The 20,107-nt window shown below is 52.7% G+C and overlaps 1 protein-coding gene across 1 annotated transcript; it reads right to left on the bottom strand.

Moving 5' to 3' along the window:
• Positions 1-7,902: 7,902 nt before the first annotated feature.
• On the bottom strand, positions 7,903-19,869 carry PPIC (peptidylprolyl isomerase C). The gene is made up of 5 exons (XM_062189259.1): positions 19,724-19,869; positions 13,748-13,865; positions 13,247-13,336; positions 10,139-10,323; positions 7,903-8,547 (listed from the first exon to the last, which is right to left on the bottom strand). The coding sequence occupies exons 1-5, from the start codon at positions 19,838-19,840 to the stop codon at positions 8,419-8,421; spliced, it is 639 nt and encodes a 212-aa protein (XP_062045243.1). The 5' UTR covers positions 19,841-19,869; the 3' UTR covers positions 7,903-8,418.
• Positions 19,870-20,107: the final 238 nt, after the last annotated feature.

The raw sequence follows: 20,107 nt of genomic DNA, 5'->3' as shown, positions 1-20,107 counted from the left end.
CTTGAATGTGTCCTGTGCTCTGAGAATTTGATTGAAAACACTAATTGTCATTGCACACATGTGTGCGCACACAGATCCTCACACATACATTCACATTTCTATTGATAAGGCAGGGAAAGTGTTCAGTCGCCTCATCTGTTGGTGCAGTGCATACTCACTGTGAATGAGAATTTCAGAAATAAATAGCAAGAATCTGTAGTAGTATTCTGCTTCATAAATTTTTGGAGAATCAAATATTTTTCCTTTTGTACTTTATATTTTTATATTTTAATTTCTCATACGTAATCCTGTCTGTCAGGCCATGGTAGGACCTGGAAGCCACTGTAGGTCTTTCAGGCAGAAGGAGCCAAGATACTGGCAGCTGAATGCTGGGAGAATCTCCTGAGAGGTGAGAGGAGAGGCCCCCTGCTGGGTGTCCAGGAATGAATAAAAAGTAGGGCCTGGGTGGGGTGCATCCTGCTCACAGATGATCTCCCTGAAGCCCATAGCATCTCCAGCGAGTCTGGAGGCGTGAGAACAGCAAAGCTCAGAAGCGGAATAGCTTGGTGGAGACAACCACTTGCAAAAAGCCGTTCGCCACAAAAGCTCCGGCTAATCCCCTCCCCGGCCAGTTCACTGCGGCGCTGTCTGCATTTGAAGCAGACCCGAGTGTCTGACCACAGAGGACGGCAGTGCAGAGACTGCTGGCGGGTCTGCACCGTGCACGAGTTCACAGGCGCCTGCCCCGTCTCCCAAGTTCCAAGCTCGCAGCTACATCCGCGTCTCTCTGCTCCCGTTTCCCCTGTGAACCATTCTCTACACGAGAGCCGAGAGCCGGCGTGGTCCTTTATGAGATGTTCAGCACGTGGCTTCCCCCTTGCTCGAAACCCTCCCGTAGCTGCCACTCCCACGTAGACTGAGTTGCACTTTGGCCACCCTCCGCTAGTTTCCTGTGACCTTCCTGTGTAGTTCCCTGGATGTGTGCCAGCCTTGTTCTCTGAAATGCCTGTTCTTTGCACGTGAATGGCTGTGCTGATTCGCTGATCACAAACCCTGGTTTCCTGACACCCTGGGACAGCAGCACCACCACTCAGCTACTTGGTAAAAATGCAAGTTCTTGGGCCCTACCCCAAACGTACAAAATCAGACTAATCGGTAATGGAACCCAGATATCCACCTGCCCCTCCCCCCCAGGTAATCTTACTGCACAATAACATTTGAAAACCACCATCCTGTGGCATTTCTTGTGATTTTCATGGCACACATTATGCTGAGTTTTTAATTCATTTTAATGTAAAACACACACACACACACACACACCTCAATACTTCTAGGAGGCTCCAAATCAAACAGAAGTGAGGCAGGTGTGCACAAAGACCCGAGAGGGCTCTGCGCCAGCAGCAACCTGAAGAAGCATCCGGAGAGCCAGCCAGACCCAGCCAGGTACTCTCAGTGTGTCCCGCGATGCCACGCGTGGGAAGCAGGCCTCTAGCACGTGGGTTTTGATACCTGGTTGTCCTGGTAGTTCTGTCACAGAGGGGAACATCGGTTTTCCAAGCCCCTGCTGTCCTTCCAAATTTGAATTTGAACACATAGCTCATGGAGCTCACAGGATGTGCTCCTACCCTGTCTGTCACTGTCCAGCGTGTCAGGTGTGACGGAGGAAGACACCCAGTTTAGACTTGAGCACTTCCAGAAGCTTCTCTAAGGTAAGTGACATTGGATGCTAAAGGAATTAGGCAAAGCACAAGGGAAGGGGGCGCCTGGGTCCCAGTGTTGAAGGAGAGGGGTGTGTTTGGAGGCGGAGGGGCTTGCCTGTCCCCACAGGGCCATGTGTGCCCAACTTTGCCTCATAGCCGCGTGTGGAGAGAAGCCATTTTTTTTGTCTGCATGTTTTTCTCTATCAGGCATGAATGTTGTTAAAACATGAATTGAAAAAAATAACCGCTCTAGACAGCTAGGAGACAGCAGCAGAAGTGTGCAGATCAGGCCGCTGTGCGCACTACGGCGCGGTTGATCTGACTGCTCCCTAGAAGACCACTCTGGCCGCTTGGGGCGGAGGCCCTGAAGCAGAGGCTGGCTGGAGACCTCTGGATTGGTCCAGGTGAGTGACGTCCTGGCGTGGGTGGCAGCGGTGGAGAGGGGGAGCCATGGGCGGCCAGTGAACCTGCTGGTGGATTTAGATGTGGAAGATGTAGGGGAGGCAGGCAGAAGTCAAGGATGGGCTATGGCTTGGAAAGTTGGCTGGATGGAGGTGCTGTTGTTGATGAGGCTGGGAAGGTGGAGAGCCGGTGTTCAGGAACTCCAGGTGGCTGGAGAAAGCCCTCCCTGCACCTGATCTTTCCTGTAGCTCAGACACACAGCTCGCCACTTGCTAGTGTGTCTGCAGCTGTTGGCATACCAAGCTAGACGCCACACCGAGCCTCCAGCAGAAGTGAGCTGAGGTTTTTCCCACTGTGGTGACAGATGGGTGCTGAGCCATCTCCAAAGTGCTGCCCAGCTCACTAGGGTGCGCAGCGAGCTCTGAAGCCATGACCTCCATGCTCATCCTACGAGAGTGGTTTAAAAGTGCATGGAAAACGGAATTGAAAGAGAGTGCCCTTTCCCGTGAACTGATCAAAGAGCCTTCGTTTTGCCGCCTGAGTTGCCCAGTGGTTGGTCATCTGCGTGGTGCTACACCATGTCCTCAGGGAGGCCACACAAACCGCCCCGCCAACGAAGACTTGTCTGAAGAGTTCCTGAGAGGATGTCATACTTCCAGGCCACCTGGGCCTCTAGGGAGGTGCTTCCTCACTTGCCTACAGGTCAGATCTAAACTCTCTACATGGGACCTCCACCAAGTGCCAGCAGCTGCCGTGTGCGTGGCAAGGGCCCAGCCCCTGACACACACACACTGTCTCTCTAGCTCACCTTGCTAGGTTCTGTGCTGTCTTGTTCATGTCGCACCTCACTTTGACCCATCTTCTCCATCGTGCCCTTCAAACCTCAACCCAAGGCAGTGAAGAGGAAACGTGTATTTTTTAAAAGGCTAACTAACAGGCTGGTGCTGTGGCATAGTGGGCTAAGCCTCCACCTGCAATGCTAGCATCCCATATAGGCACCAATTCGTGTCCCAGTTCCTCTTCTGATCCAGCTCTCCACCATGGCTTGGGAAAGCAGTAGAGGGTGACCCAAGTGCTTGGGCTCCTGCACTTGAGTGGGAGACCTGGAAGAAACTCCTGGTTCTTGGCTTTGGATCAGCTCAGCTCTGGCCATCGTGGCCATTTGGGGAGTGAATCAGCGGATGGAAAACCTTTCTCTCCTCTCTGTCTTTCCCTTTCCCTCTCTCTGACTCTACCTCTCAAATAAAATTTTTAAAAAGGCTAACAGTCTTTGAAAAACAGATCTGGAAGATGAATGCCAATGTTCGACCGTCCTTATGGTCTGGAGAGATTCTAGGTTATTCGTAATGTAAGTGCCCATGTGTTCTTTTTGATCATCGATTCTGAGAATGCTCGCAGTGCATCAAGTGGGAATGAGCCAGGCTGTCAGAGGAGGTTAGGAGAGGAGCTTCCAGCCCAGGGAGGAGGCAGGGTTTAACCCAGGCAGTCAGGTACAGCTGGAGTGGGAAGTTACCCAGGGAGCCATGCCCGAGTCCCACAGAGAGCAGCACCTTGCAGCCAATTTGGGAGCTCTGAAGTCTTCAGAGAGGCTTCCCTTCAAGACTGGCAGGGTTGACCCAAGTCTTGAGCTTCCCTGTTCTGGGGTGACAAGGTCTTAGTAGTCTCCTCAAGGCTCTTGGTCACCGTGCAGCTCCTGCAATCCAGAAGAAACCCTAGAAGTGGACCCAACCGAGTACCAGGTGGAAGAAGAGAAAAAAGTTCAGGTTTTCAGAGAGAGAGAGCCATGCAAACAACAGGATGCAACAGACAGCGACCGTGCACTCCGGGGAGAAAGCCACCACACTAAAAAATGCTCCCGTGACTCCTAAGAAAACTTCCCAAGTCAGCAGCAGGAGGGTTCCTCCCAGTCCTCCAAATTAGACTGCCGAGCATTCTGATCTAGCCAGAGGTGGGACGGAAATTTTGCTGTTGGGTTTGGAAACGTATTTTGTTTTAACTCTAAGAACCTGTCAGGCCTTTTTCATTGTCATGCAACTCCATGACCAGTGACTTTTATTTGTTTACACTTGATCTTAGCCAAAAGGCCAAGAAGTGGTACTCTTTTATGTTTTAAGGTTATTTATTTGAGAGGAAAAGTTAAAGACAGAGAGAGGGAGAGACAGAGGGGAGAAGACTATCCACCGGTTCACTTCCCAAATGGCCGCAACAACCTGAGCTGGGCTGATCTGAAGTCAGGAGCCAGGAACTGCTTGAGTCTCCCAAGTGGGTGCAGGTGCCCAAGGACTTGGACCATCTTCAGCTGCACGCCCAGGCCATCAGCGGGGATGCTGGATTTGAAGTGGAGCAGCCAGGACTAGAGCTGGCGTGCATACAGGATGCTGGTGCCACAGGTGGAGGCTTAACCTGCTATGCCGTAGCACTGGCCCCAACCGGTGATTGTTCATTTTGCTTTAACATCAGTTGTTTTTGTACCATTCTAGTGTATCAGTAACACTAGCAAGTCTTGGAGTACATTATGCTATATCACACCTCATGCTTATTCTTGGCCAAAATCTTCAATCCACAAGATGAATTATACACTTACGTAAAAACTGTTATGTATTTAATGGCACCACAATTTTCCATTACAAATATTGTTTGTCTTCTTCCTCAATTTAAAAAAAAAAAGTGCCTTGAGGGGTCTTAGAATTTCCAAGCTTTCTGGATCAAAGAGTTCTTCTGCTATCTACATTATAAGAATGTTGAAAAACAAAAACAAATCCTTTTCCTGCTCTAAAGTCCTTGCCATGTTTTTGTCTTTCTGAAACTCAAAACGGCTGAATTGAGAAATGAGGTTGGTGAGCTCTGTTCAACATCTAAAAATTCATCAGGAATGAAGTCACTGATAATCTCAAAAGTGTCATTCTCACTAGGCTGACCCAAGAATAAATTTTACTGGGTTCTTATTTGGTGATCCAGAAAGCTGCTATATAGCATTCATCAGGGAACAAAATACTTGATGACTAAGTGTGCCACAGTGTTTAAAATGGTTTGGTTTTGGTGGATGTGTGGAGCACACAAGATTAAGCCGCTTCTTGGGATGTTTGTATTCCATATCAGAGGGCTGGTTCAAGTCCCAGCTCCTCTGCTTCTGATCCAACTTCCTGCTGATGCATCCTGGGAAGGCAGCAGATCATGGCTCAAGCGCCTGGGACCCTGCCACCCAGGTGGAATGCCCGGATGGAATTCCGGACTCCAGGCTTCACCCTGACCCAGCTCATCGGTTATCTGGTGTGAAGTGGCTCAGCTGATGCGCACACGGAGCCTCAGAATTTTAGCACTTCCAAATGACCCGCTTTTTGTGGTCCCTGGAGAGATGTCACTTAACATATCCACGAATAAATATCCAGATAGCAGATACGGTGCAGGGCACATGTCCTTCTGTCGGGGGGAGGTCGGGTCGCAATACTCAGCTGCTCGCTGGTGTTGAAGACTAAAGGAGTATTGCATGTGTAATGCTGCCTTTATGTTAAAATTCTAAAAAATTGTTCTAGTTATTAAAATGAAAATGTGTTTCCGTGACTGCGATCACACTGCCCACTCGGGTTCTCGTCTCTTTAAAACATCATTTTCTCATGTTCCCCTGAGTTGTGTAACAGCAGTCTTAGTGAACGCATACGATCCTAGAGTGAAACATAGGCTCTGAACTGTTTCCAGTAGTTTGCTCACGTAAATCTGCAGTTCACATCTTTGTACATAAAACTTATTCGTGATTGCTCTATTCGTATATGTGCTGCCAAAGTGATTGCTGTATTTGACAAGGACTTTAGCTTGTACGTCGAAGGATGTCCAGGTGCCCTGGCTTAAGCAAGAAGGAACAGTATTGGCTTGCGTCGTGAAAAGCTAGCATTGATTGGCTGTCACGTGGCTGGACACCTGGGCTAACAGTTGTCCCCAGGAGTCTAGCTTCTGGCTTCATTCTTGGGCCTGTTCCTTGTCATGTTTTTGTTGTTGTTGTTGTTGTTATTTTTAACTTTTTGGAAAGAGATTTACTTATTTATTTGACAGAGTTACATAGAGAGGAGAGAGAACTTTCATCTGCTGGTTCACTCCCCAAATGTCTGCAATGACCAAGGGCTTGGCCAGGCTAAAGCAAGGAGCCAGGAGCTTCTAGGTCTCCCATGTGGGTACAGGGGACCAAGCACTTGGGCCATCTTCCACTGCCTTCCCAGGTGCATTAGCAGGGAGCTGGATCAGAAGTGGAGCAGCTGGGACATGAACAGGCCTGCACATGGGTTACCAGCCTTGCAGGCGGTGGCCTTACCCGCTGCGCCACAATGCCAGGCCCCCCCTTGCCATGCTGTTGCAGGAAGACAGCAGAAGTCCCATGACCAAGGCTCATTAACACCACTGAAGCCCCACACACAGGCCTGAGCCAGCCACTGGCGCCATGGCCAGGGAATGTTCTGTGGGGTCCACAGCTGCCCCAGGCTCTGCACACCTGGCCCCTTTGCTGCTGTCTTGAGCTCAGCCAGCCCTCGGGGGCCTGCCTTGAGCCCCTCTTTTCCTGTCTCTTAGCAGCTCGGTGGTGTGCTCAGGTGGCCGATGGTGGAAAGGTTCGTCTCCCTCACCAGGACCCGGAGGCCCGCCCCATCTCCTGCCCTGTCCTGTACCCACCAGGTATTTGCCCGGTGAGTTTGCCAAGCTGCCGTGTAACCATCCCCAGGGTAAAGAAGTGTTTGAGGGAACACTGTGACTCCCCGGAGAGGAGACAGGGAACTAACTGGTGGCCCTCAGCAGAACGGCTACATCCACAGTGCAGGTCTGTGTCCACAGCTGGCCACGGAGTGGGAGCGGAAGCCAAGGAGTGGGGTTCTTGTCGGTGCTGCGTCTGCCGGGGCCTCTCTGTGAGGCTTCTCCTTGTGGCAGACAAAGTCATCTTTCTTAGGTGAGGTCACACATCCTGCATCTCCCCACCTCGCCTCGGCCCTGCCCCCCTGACCCAATCCCTGCCCTGCCACCACCCATGCCTGGAGCCCTCTGCTACCCCAAGACCTTTGCATTGTTCTTGCTTCTGCTCTGAAGGCCCTCATGCAGGCCTCATGTGAATGGCAGCCCCTCCCCACCCCGAGTAGGAAGAGCAGCCCAGGGTCACCTCTCAGGGGCAGTTTTCTTAGCATGGGTTGGGACATCCCAACACGGCCCTGGGCTGATTTCCTTTCTCAGCTGATTTAATTACAGCCTAATCTGCCCCTTCACGCTCTGGCTTTCCACAGCTTTTTGCTGCATCTGGACTCCAGGGTTGTTGGAAATGTGACCTGGAGCAAGAAAACCAGTGGCCATTCAAGTACTGGGGATGTGGGTGACCCTGATTTTTCTGCATTCCCATCCCATGACCAGTGTGTGCATGTATTTTCTAAAGATTCAGTCATTTATTTTTTAATTTATTTGAGAAGTAGAGTTGGAGGGAGAACAGAGAACAAGAGAGAGGTCTTCCATCCACTGGTTCACTCCTCAAATGGCCACAATGGTTGGAGCTGCGCCGATCCGAAGCCAGGAGCCAAGAGCTTCTTCTGGGTCTCCCATGTGGGTGCAGGGGCCCAAGGACTTGGGCCATCTTGTACTGCCTTCCCAGGCCATAGCAGGGAGCGGGATCAGAGTAGCGCAGCTGGGACGGAACCAGCACCCATATGAGGTACTGGCTCCACAGGCAGAGGCTTAACCCACTGCACCACAGCACTGCCTCCCAGTCTGTATTTTGACTTTCTGTTCACTGTCACCATTTTTGTATATACATATTTTTTAAAATTTTGAATTTAAAAAATGTCTTGCCAACAGTTGCTTCGCAGGAGAAGTATTTATTATAGAGAATACAAAAGCACCGTTTATCACATAAAAATCCCTGTAGTATACATCAGGTCATACTATCAGTTTCCCTTCACATGAAAAATAATTTGTTTGAATATAAACTATTAAACTTTAGAGCCTCTTTTTCGGACAGAACTTTAGTATTGCCCAACATGGAGATAATGATGCACTGGGGGTGGGGTAGAGGATGATTAAGTTCTTAAAAAGAAATAGCCAACAACATATTCTAATGAGTTTAAAAATAGCACCACTGGAAGAAGAGTGTATGTCTTTTAAGTTCAAAGTGCCTTAGTAAGTGACTGACCAAACTCATGCAAACTAAATTCTGAGTGCTTGATTTTTCAAATCTTTGCTGTGATCTGGGGTGGGAAATTAGGTTTAAAAAAAAAAAAAAAAAAACAGTAACTGAAGACTCCACAGACAAATGTGTGCACGCACACACAGACACCCACAACTGCACCAGGCTGTGTTCCCTGTCCCCTCTCGGCTGTCACCAGTCAGCAACCTCCACCACGAAGGGCGTTTTCACGTCGATCTTGCCACTGTTGACGATGGAGCAGTTGGTGAGCGGGCGGTCGTGGCTGTCGGTGGCTTGCAGCTCTATGGAGTGCACCACGGTCTGGGGAGAGAAAGGCAGACTCAGGCTCATTTCTGACCAGCAGCCGCGGGGACCCAGAGGCGCAGGGTGCCGACGCCGATAGCTCCCGTGAACTCCTGACAAAACCACGCGAGCTAAATGTCGGAAATGCGAGTATTCAGAAAACACGAACCCGGGCCTGCAAAAAGTTCACGGGAGGTGTGTATTTTTGCACCAAAAATAAGCTTAGTGGAATCTCATTTTTCCATGAACGATTTAAAGCCCCCTTATATATATATGACAGAATAGACTTCACCCACCACCAGAAACCATGTCAGTGTATTTCCTTTTTTTTTTTTTTTGGTAAGAATTCTGCATTCTGAAAAACAGACATTGTTGTGAACCCCTAGCTCTAGTAAGAGGTGTTTCTAGGCACCTGCTACACCCAGTGTAAGCTTCTACATGGACTGGGAGTCCATTCCAGCTCCACTCTCTAAGACATGGATGGGGAATGGCCGAGGAAGGCCCAAAAACCATTTGGTCTGGTCCTGGCACAGCAACCACAGGTGTGGCTTGAACTGCAGTAACTCTATATCAGACTCATTTTTAAGTTGATAATTTTGTATGGCCCACACATGATATAAATACCCAACCTGCCCTGGGTACAAAAATGGTTCCCCACCCCTGCATGATAAAATGGCAGAGAGAAGATTCAGACACGGAGGTAATTCTGGGCCCACCCATGGTGACGGTGCTCCAGGCCATCACTCTCAGTGGAGTCCGGCAGTAGCGGCACTTGGGCCGTCTTCCAGGGCTATCCCAGGCTGGATCATCAGTGGGGTGGCCAGGACTCCAGCCGGTGCTCACATGGGATGCTGGTGTGGCACATAGCAGCTCACCCTGCTGCACCACAGTGACGGCCCCTGAAATGCTCTGTAACCATTTTTTGGTTGCTGTATGGTGTGACTGTGACATGGTGTCTCGACTGATCCCCAAGGGGCTCTTTTCTTAGATTTGAGGATGGTTAAGACACGTGAGCTTGCCCCAGTTTCCGTCTGCATGCGCGGTCCAGGGGTGGGAAGCATATTCAGTCTCCACCTCGTATAGCTGATGCCCTTCCCACTAACACAACTTCCTGTTCCCCTCTCCCCTGGCCCTAGCAGCCGCCTTAATATTTTCTGTTCCTGTGGAGTGGAACATTTGAGATGCCTCACATAAGTAGAGCCGCACAGTCGTCGTCCTTTTGTGCCTGGCCTATTTCAGTTAGCATAATGTCCCCAAGGCTCCTCCGGACTGTGGAGCATGGCAGGATGTCCTCCCTTCTACAGCAAGTAATACTCCACTGAGTGCAAACAGCCCTGCTTTTGTTTACTGTGGCTGAAAGAGCTTGTCATTAAAATCCAGTAGTACAATAAATCAGTACTTCTCCACGGCCAGGCCCTAGCTTCTGCTCTTACCACCCCTAACAGTCAGGATGTCTCGCCTTGTAATTTATTGCTTTTGAAGAAGCTAGGGAGTATAAATTCATGGATCGCTAACAAAATGAAAATTTGAAAGTGAAAGTCACTAGAGACACTGCCCTGAGAAGCATCAAGCTTTGAGAGAGAAGAGAAAAAACAATGTATCAAGTTACCATCCCATCAATGACTTTCCCGAAGACCACGTGCTTGCCGTCCAACCACGTGGGCTTGGTCAGCGTGATGAAGAACTGGGAGCCATTGGTGTCGGGCCCGGCATTGGCCATGCTCACCCAGCCGATGCCGTAGTGCTTCAGCTTGAAGTTCTCATCCGGGAACGTCTCGCCGTAGATGCTCACTCCTGGGGGAGACAAACCAAGGACGAGGAGTCAGCAGGTGTCACGCCTCGGTGAACTCTCCAAAGCAAAGCCCAGGAATTGTGCACAGTTACTGGAAGGCCATAAGAGGTAGGGATGGGGAAACGATAGTCCAACACGAGGAGAAGCAAAGGAGAGGGAGGAGATGAACTTCTCACACAAGGGAGGCAAAGCTGTAAGTACTGGCCTCATCCCCAGAGCCACGCCTCGATCAAACAGGCCAGCGATTGCAACCCTGAACTGAGAAGGAGCCAGCTGAAGGCAGGGTGATGTCCTGGAGCTAGAGGGAAGGTGGCTGAGCCACTTCAGTGGCTGTGTTCAGGCTGCCTGTCCTGGGTCCCTCACGCCTACCTCAGCATCCAAGCAAGTGCACCAAGCACACGGCCAAGTCCCTGACAACCCTACAGCAGAGGTGTCCTTTCACAGCGGGAATCCGAGCTGACAGAACCTGATCGCAGCGGAGCCGGACTGGAATCTGACTTTCTGATGGAAAGATGGTGCCAAGAGCAGCAGCAGCCGCCGTGGCGGTCACTGGACCTGGACTTCAGGGCTCTCAGCAGGACACAGAGCGATGGCAGCTGTGAGCACCGGGGGTCAGTCCCCAGCAGAACCAGAGGGAGCGTGGCCGGGGTTCCAGCACAGCAGCAGGTATGCAAGAATCCCTTTCTCCATAAATCAGCGGGTAGACCCTGAGCAGCATCTGCCCGTGGTGTAGACCCTCAGCAGCACCTGCCCCGTGGTGTAGACCCTGAGCAGCATCTGCCCATGGTGTAGACCCTGAGCAGCGCCTGCCCGTGGTGTAGACCCTGAGCAGCGTCTTCCCGTGGTGTAGACCCTGAGCAGCGCCTGCCCGTGGTGTAGACCCTGAGCAGCACCTGCCCTGTGGTGTAGACCATGAGCAGCATCTGCCCCGTGGTGTAGACCCTGAGCAGCGCCTGCCCCGTGGTGTAGACCATGAGCAGCACCTGCCCCGTGGTGTAGACCCTGAGCAGCACCTGCCCCGTGGTGTAGACCCTGAGCAGCATCTGCCCATGGTGTAGACCCTGAGCAGCGCCTGCCCGTGGTGTAGACCCTGAGCAGCGCCTGCCCGTGGTGTAGACCCTGAGCAGTGTCTTCCCGTGGTGTAGACCCTGAGCAGTGACTGCCCCGTGGTGTAGACCGTGAGCAGCGTCTACCCGTGGTGTAGAGCCTGAGCAGCGCCTGCCCCGTGGTGAAGACCCTGAGCAGCATCTGCCCGTGGTGTAGACCCTCAGCAGCACCTGCCCCATGGTGTAGACCCTGAGCAGCGTCTTCCCGTGGTGTAGACCCTGAGTAGTGACTGCCCCGTGGTGTAGACCGTGAGCAGCGTCTGCCCATGGTGTAGACCGTGAGCAGCATCTGCCCGTGGTGTAGACCGAGCAGTGTCTGCCCGTGGTGTAGACCCTGATCAGCACCTGCCCCGTGGTGTAGACCCTGAGCAGCATCTGCCCATGGTGTAGACCCTGAGCAGCGCCTGCCCTGTGGTGTAGACCCTGAGCAGCGTCTGCCCCATTCGCCAGCCCCAGGAAGGCCTGTCAGACCCACCTCCCCTTCTGCAGGCCCTGGACCCCGCAGTGGCCAACCTCACAATCCTGGCTCAGAGGACCAGCAGGACAGCTCTGGCCACAGAGGGTTCTAGGCTAAACCCCAGTGGCCCCAAAGGTCACCTCTGCAAGCTTCAGAGAACTTTCAACTCATGACTCACAGGTGCACTGGGAAGGGAGGGTGGAGTTTCTGCTCCTGCCCTGTAGGGGAAGAGGGTGCCACAACCAGGGACAGGAACCAGAATTGCAGAGTTTCCAGAGCACTGGCTCTGTGGCAGCTGGGTGACTCTCCACTATCTGGAGTAACATGAACCCCTTTCTCTGTTCCATCCCATGTCCCTGTAGCCTGCAGCATTTTTGCAAAAGTTGTGATACAGTGAGTTAGGCTGTTTCCTGTGATGCCAGCATCCCATATAAGCACTGGCTTAAATTCAGGCTGCTCCTCTCCAATCCAACTCCCTGCATAAGTGCCTGGGAAAGCAGTGGATGATAGCTCAAGTGTTTGGGCTCCTGCCACCCAGCTGGGAGACCTGGATGGAATTAATGGCTCTAGCCTGGCCCAGCCCTGGCCATTGCATACATCTGGGGAGTGAGCCAGTGGGTGGAAGATCTCTACCTCTTCTGTCTCTGTAACCCTGCCTTTCAAAATAAGCAAATGTATCTTTAAAAAATAAAAAAGTAAACTTAGAAAACACCTGGCAAATCAGAGCATTTGATGGCAGTTATTTTTGTTATAAATAAACCATCATAATAAACATGCCATTAGAAACACTGCCTGAAAATAGCCTGTTTCTTTAAAAAGGCAGTAACTGATGTCCACCAAACTCAGCACTTGCTGGATTAACCCTCTGAACCCTGAAGTGACTTTCACTAACAAGCCCCATTCCCAGGGACACTGCCCTGGCACGTGGCAGCTGTGCTCCTCAGTGGGACGCTGCAGTAGGTGGCATGGTTATTCATACTTTCTCAAACTCGAGCTTCATTCATAGGAGTTAGTCTGCATTATAATTTTGACACCTTGGTCGTTACTTTCATAAATTAGGGAGCTTGGAACTCCAGCTGGGTCTCCCTCGTGGGCGGCAGCAACCCCAAGTCCTTGCGCCATCTCTGCTGCCTCCCAGGGTGTGCATTCACAGGAAGCCGATTCAGAAGCAGAGCCAGCCTGGAATGCAGGTTCCCTGACAGGGCACGCGGGCGTCCACAGTGGCGTCTCCACCACTGTGCCAAATGCCCCGGTCTGAACGACACCATTCCTTAAATCCGGGATTTCCATCCACTGCGCTGAGCAGAGGTTCCAGTCTGGGAAGTGGAAAGGGAAAAGGCAAAAGGCAGAAGCCAAGGTTACCGCCAGTGCCGTCCCCCGCCGTGAAGTCCCCTCCTTGGATCATGAAGTCCTTGATGACGCGATGAAAGCTGCTTCCCTTGTAGCCATATCCTCTCTAAAGAGATTTTTTTTCAATTGAGTACACAAGGAGGCATGCCCCACACCGAAAGAAAAACCCCAGGGTCTTTCTGCAAATGATAAAAATCAAACAAAATACATGCAGAACTTCCTTAGGTCCCAGCAGTGATCTGCTGACATGTGTCATTGGCTTCCCCCTCGTAAATAAACCAGAGACCTGAGGCTGCACGCGCGTGCATGCGTGCAAAGGCAGCAGTGCACCTGCCCACTTGGTGGTCACCTTCCCTCCCATTGCTAGCAGGGTGAGGGTGCTGGGTGCCTGAATGATACAGGTTTTCTAGGGACATCAAAATTTGAGAAGCCACCACAGGTGCACCTGATAGTCTCATTTAATCCATTCCAGAAGGAGGAGCCAGCTTTGCCCAAAGGAACCCAGAGTGAAACCTGCCTCTCCTGTGGCCAGGGCAATGAAATTCTCCACCGTCTTGGGCACGACTTTTCCAAAAAGACCAATCACAATTCTGCCGACATCTTTGTCTCCAATCCTCACATCAAAGAAGACCTGCGTGTGTCGAAAGGCACGGAGGAAGGTTACAGTGTGGAAACCACAAGAGCAAGGTACGTTGAGGTCACACCTGATGGCCCCAGGTCGCCAGAACTTTACAAGGGAGTCGGGACAGGGTAAGATGTCAGCGAAAAGAGCTCTCAGACCCTTCTGTTACTGTATTTTTTAGTTAATTTATTTGAAAAGCAGAGTTATAGAAGGAGAAAGAGACAGAGACAGATCTTCTATCTGCTGGTTCACTCAGCATTGGCTGAGGCTGGGCCAGTCCAAAGCCAGGAGCCAGGAGCTTCTTCCAGGTCTCCCATGAGGGTGCAGGGGCCCAAGTCCTTGAGCCATCTTCTGCTGCTTTCCCAGGCACATTAGTAGGGAGTTGGATTAGAAGTGGAACAGCCAGGACTCGAACTGACACCCATATGGGATGCCAGCACTGTAGGCGGTGGCTTTACCCACTATGCCATGGCGCTGGCCCCTCTTGAACCTTTCTGCAGATGCAGTTTGCCCACAGATCATCTTTGAGCAAGCATGCACTGCTCAGCGCCCACTGGACCAGGACTGAGCTGAAAATGTGGCTAGTTACTGTCACAGTCACCAACACCCAAACGGTGTGACTCCTTTACATTGCTCAACTTTGTGGATGAAGACTAGAGTGGGAAACAGCGCCCTGTTTTTGCAGACAAACAGAAAACTCCCATCTGTTTGTTTCCCCTTCAGATGCCCACAATGGCTAGGGCTAGCCCATGCTAAAGCTAGAAGCCAGGAACTCAATTTGGGTCTCCCACATGGATGGCAGGGGCCCAAGTTGTCTCCCGGGGTACTTACTCGCAGGAAGCTGGAATTTGAAGTGGAGTCAGGACTTAAGCATAAGCCACTCTGATAAGGGACACAGGCATCTCAGCCAGTGTCTGAACCACTAGGTCATACTTGTGCTTCAGCGTTGCTTGTTTAAAACCAAAGGTGGGGGGAAAAAAAGGAGATAAATTGGCCAAACATCTATATTTATTTCTTTGTAATCTAGACCAGGGCCCAAGTCCCGTACATTCTCAATGTACGTCTGCTGTCAGAGAGGCATGACTCAGAGGCAGGCCTGCCTCCCACGCCCAGGCGGCAGGGGCCCATCAGACCTCCGGTGCTGACCAAACCATTTACCTGTGAAACTCAGACACTGAGTCAGTGTCATGTGGCCCCCGTCGCCCAAGTCCATTCCATCCTTTGTGCTTCATTTTAGAACAGAAAGGGGAAAACTTATCCACAGTGAGAGCTACTTTGTTGCAGATGGAACCTTCACAGTCCCTTGGACTTCTCCCAGCTGTTTGATCTGCAACCAAATTGCACACACCTTGCTTCTCCAACATCCTGAGACAGAGCTTGAAAAGGCCACAGAGCAGAAGGGCGTTCTATTAGCGAGTACAGATTATATGAGCCAATTTACTGTTTGAATGCTTAAAAAAAAAAAAAAAGACATTCAGGAGATGACTTTAAAAAATATAGGAAGGCTTGTCAGAGGAAAAATATGTCTTACAGTTTAGAAAAATCACTAAGTAAAGACTGTCAAGCTTTAGCTCAAGACAAGAGCGTCTGCCAATACATCAGCCCGTCTGTCACAGGGTGATGTGATATTTAGTGTTCCGAGTGGCATTTTACAATTTTTACATGGCCAAAGCAGCAAAACTTTTATTATGATTATCTGTACAGAAGAGCTTTATAGAATGCACAGAAGGCCTTGTCCTCGAGATGGGGCCATGCACAAGACAGCATTCCCCGTGCTGGAGACAGGGCGCTGCCCGAGCCACACCTGTGCCAGGCACTGCACCTGCTGTGGCCAGAGAAGCCAGGGATTCAGAATCAGGCAGCCACAGAGCAGTACCAGGAAGACAGCGGACATAGGATGGTCAGGAAACTTCGGGACAGGCACCAGAAAAACCTCCAGACTTGAAGCCTGCGAGGGTGTAGAAAGCAGAACAGGGCCCGGAACTGCAGTGGTTAAGCCACTGCCTGTGGTGCCGGCATCCCACGTGGGCACTGGTTCAAGTCCCAGCTGCTCCACTTCTGATCCGGCTCACCGCTAATGCACCTGGGAAAGCAGCAGAAGATGGCCCAAATGCTTGGACTCCTGCTACCCATATGGGAGTCCCTGATGGAGTTCCAGGTTCCTGGCCTAGCCCCAGTCATTGAGGTCATTTGGGGTGTGAGCAGCAGATGAAAGATCTCTCTCTCTTTCTCTCTGACTCTCCTACTCTACTTTATGTAACTCGGCCTTTCAAATAAATAAACACATTAAAAAAATCAAAGAGAGCAGCATGAGAAAACAAAGCACAGCTCTTCCTTAAAAATCTTTTCTTCCTAACATACAGCCTAGCACACAAATTAATATGTGTATTAAGTACAGGGTCTTTCAACTTCATGTTTCCCAGCATTCATCATGTCCAATCTCAGACACCAACAATTAACTAAAGGGCAGCTCCCAAGCTCTAAGGTGTCGTGAACAGCAGGGTGAGCAAATGCTGCCTGCAGAGCAGGACAGCACGTGCCCATGCACCAAGAACACTGTCCACCCAGGCCCACAGGAACGTGGAGGGTGAGGCCGGCACCTGGGGATGGCCTGGGCAGGCAGTGGCCTTGCCTAGCAGAGCTCTCTCTGGACACGAGGCACCAAGGCAGGAATGTGGTCTGTGTGCAGACAACCAGAGCAGCCTTTTGGACTGCACCTGGGAGCTGCAGGGTGGGTGTGTGGGAAGGGAGAGATGTGGCATCAGAGAGAAGAGGGCCTGGGTAAGGCTTTGGGAATGTTATTCAGATGGGAGTGGCCGGATATGGAGGCTGGGACGCCAGGGCTGCTGGGCTGGGAGAAGGAATTGCAGGGATGGAGGAGAGAGAAGAGGCATTTAAGTAGCAGGGGAGAAGCGGGTGTACAAGGGTGACTGGTGGGTGCTGGCGTCTCCCTGCTTCACCCACATCACCTTATACAAGAGCCCTGGACATGGCATGGGGAAGGGGCAGGGTCTGTTCCCATTTTATCAAGGAGAAAACGGGCTGAGGTGGTGTCGTGACTTCCCAGGGCTTCCCAGCCATGAGTACGAGGTCTACAACTTCAGCCCCTGGCGGCTGGCTGGTATCAGGAAGAGGTTCTCCTGGTCCAGGCAGGGAATCCCTGGAGGATGCGTGTACTGGTTTGGGTTGCCCCTGTGCCTAGCACAAGACGGCAGTCCAGGAACATTGCCTGGTTCCAGTACCAGGTGACGCTGTGTGTGGAGCAGGGCGTACCCACCCTTCACCAGGCGAGGAAGTGGCTTTGTGCCCTCTCACTCTGTGCCTGGCCTCCCTTCACAGGGCCGGTTCCTGACTCTGCTGAGCACGCTTGGGCACAAGGCCCAGTGCTGGACAGAGCTGGGGTGCAAAGCTCCTACCTCGTGGACATTACGGTACAGTAACACGAAAGCTATAATAGAGTGGGAAATCAGGTTCATAAGTACAGGTAAGATGTCCTGGTAAGGGGTGGTGACTACTTGTGGGGATGAAGGTGGACTTCCTGGAAAAGGTGGCGCTTAGATTCTGTAGTACACTTTGGGGGTACAACATCTATCATGTCTCTTTTCCCTTGAAGGCCAATGAAAATGAGGGAACACCAGAGGCAGGAGGAGTAGGGGAAACAGGAAGAGGCACTCGGAGAGCCTGGCCCAAGCCAATGCAGGCCTAATTCGGCTTTCTTTCACCAAGTAACAAGGAAAGACACCAAGCTGTGATGTCCAGGAAACTGTTCAGTCCAGCTCCACTATCAGTGTCCATGGGGCCTTCTGCAAATAAATTAAACCCCAGGTTCCTGCTCCTCATCCATAAGATAGCTGGTCACTCCCTTCGGGGCTGTCACAAGAGGATTTTAATAAAACAAACAGAACCCTAACAAGTACCATCTTAAATCCAGGACCACGAACCGACCAAGCGAGCTACTTGCCCTATCCAATCTAAGTTGCAAAACCATCCTGGGTGGGTTGTATTTCCATTGTCTTCTTAACACAGGAGGAATGGAGCCCCAGACCTTGGATGACACCCAGAGCCACCCAGCTGTCACCTCGGAGCCTCTCCACACTCACGCGCTTACAAGCTGTGACACGTGTGCAGCAGGCAAGCCAGCAGTACTCTGGGTGCCGGACCCTGTAGGAACTTCTGCTGGGCAACACCAGTCTAACTGCAGTTCAGTGGCTTCTGAGACCCCTGAGCCAGCTCCCATCACCCTCTGTGGCTGCGTGGTAAGCTTGGAGGCTGGAGGCTGGAGGCTGGCTGGGCGGCAGGATCTGCCGGTCTCACACCTCTCATGTCCACATGGCCATTTTTCAGCGAAATCAGAGCTAAAAGACTGCCAGGGAAAACAACATACTAGAGCGCTGGCCGATTAACCCACGAATCTGCATTCAGAGAAATTATTTCTGTTTTCATCTTCCAAAAGATTTCGTTGTTTAAAAAAAAAAAAAAACAGCTAAAATAGGTATTCGGCAGAGTTGGATCTGTGGGAGAGTCACTGAACTACAATCAGCTTTTCGAACTTAATTCTAAATCTGCTGGGGAAAAAAGAAGACCCGTTGAGTGATAATGAAGACTGTTCCCGGGTCCAGACGTCCCAGCCCTGCGGCCCCCAGCGTCTCCCTCTCTGGGCTCTGTTTCAGAGGCCCCCAGCCCGGGCTGAAAGCTTTTAACAGCGACAGGGCCAGAGCCGCAGCCACTAAGTGTGGTTGATAGCCTGGGGGTAGTCTGTGCATCAGCTGAAAAGTTTCCCACGTAAAACCTGTTGCAAAATATCACAGCGGACATCCACCGAAAAAAGTTACTTAGGGCTCATCTGAAATCCTCAGGTTACAGAGCGTCCTGTGTTCTGGCTAGGGTCCTGTTCCTTCTCCCTCACGGCCAGTCCAAGCTGCCAGCTCCCGTGAGCTGTGGCTCCAAAATCCATTTCAAGAACCCGCCTCTCTCCCTGTTTCCACTATGACCAGCATCTGGACTCGTGGGGAGCCCTGGTGACCCCAGCCATCTCTTAAACGCACGTCCGCCGTGAGGTTGGTTCCACACTTTGTAAAAGCAAGCGTGTGTGGCTGTGACAGACCCCGCACGGCCCCGCGCACCTGACCGGGGTTCCCACCGCCGCGCCCTCGCCCGCAGGCCACCCAACCACGTGGCCTGTCCTAAACGGGGGGCCTTTGCCAGCCTGGCTTCGGTCACCCTGATTCAAGAGGTTTGCCCGACGGCCAACGCCTTGGGCTTCCCCACCGCATGCGTTTCAAGCCGCACTTAGGACGGGGTCCTCAAGACCCCGTCCCCAAAGCTCCACCTGCCACTGGATGCGGGGCCTGCCGCTCTTCCGCACCTCGGGGCGGGGTGGGGGGTGGCTTCTGCAGAGCCGGGCCGGGGCTCTGCTTACCAACAGCTAAGCCGGGCCATGGCCGAGCGCACGTCCAGCCGCTTCCCCACCCCTTGCCATGTTCCAGACACGTCCCCAGCTCCACACCCGCCCCCAGTGTCTTCCGACAACGGAGCTGACGCGGTCAGACGGCGGAAACGAAAGGGCCGGCCTTGGGGAGCCCGTCCCCTCCTCGCTCCGTTCCCAAGTCCAGGCCCGCGGGTTCCCGAGGCCTCTCCAAGTCCCCGGGCTGACCACGGACACCCCCCACCTCGCCCCGGGACACCGAGTCCGGACCGCCAGCGGCGAGGGCGGGCAGGACTCAGCCCTGCACCCCGGACCCAGCCCACCAGGCGCCAGCCCCGGGGCCGCCTCCTCCCCTGCTCGCAGGCCAGGACATGCACACGCGCGCACACAAACACGACCCCCGCGCCCCAAGCACCCGGCCCGCTGCGCTCCACGCGGTCACCTTGGCCGTCACCGAGGGCCCTCGCCGGCGTACGCCCGAGGCCCCCGCGGGAAGCACCAGCTCGCCGAGCCCCACGCACAGCGCGAGCGGCAGCAGCAGCCGGGCGCCCGGGCCCATGGTGAGCGGTGCAGCAGCGGCTGGCGGGCCTCCCGGGCGGCTGCGCCTGCGCACTCGCCGCCAGGCAGGGCGGGGGCCTGCTGGCGCTCCTCCCCAGGCTGGTGGCGCGGGACAGCGGACTGGCGCCGGGGCGGGGCGGGGCGCCCGAGCAGGGGGCGAGCTGGGGGCCGCCTCCGGGGGGGCGCGTACCCAGAATCCCGGACGGAAGGTCCAGGGCGCTAGGGGCTGGGGTCCTCCCGGGGGACACGCACCCAGGGTCCGGTTCCC

Source organism: Lepus europaeus, chromosome 4 (genome assembly GCF_033115175.1).
Source record: "Lepus europaeus isolate LE1 chromosome 4, mLepTim1.pri, whole genome shotgun sequence".
Classification (NCBI taxonomy): Eukaryota; Metazoa; Chordata; class Mammalia; order Lagomorpha; family Leporidae; genus Lepus; species Lepus europaeus.
This window is presented reverse-complemented; position numbering and strand designations above follow the sequence as displayed.

What these genes read in the sequence shown, in the direction of transcription:
- PPIC (XM_062189259.1), bottom strand. Translation starts at nt 19,840, where the DNA reads ATGGGCCCGGGCGCCCGGCTGCTGCTGCCGCTCGCGCTGTGCGTGGGG. An exon ending in GGCCCTCGGTGACGGCCAAG is followed by an intron (nt 13,866 to 19,723) that starts GTGACCGCGTGG and finishes CGACACACGCAG; the next exon opens with GTCTTCTTTGATGTGAGGAT. An exon ending in GGCGGGGGACGGCACTGGCG is followed by an intron (nt 10,324 to 13,246) that starts GTAACCTTGGCT and finishes TGTCTCCCCCAG; the next exon opens with GAGTGAGCATCTACGGCGAG.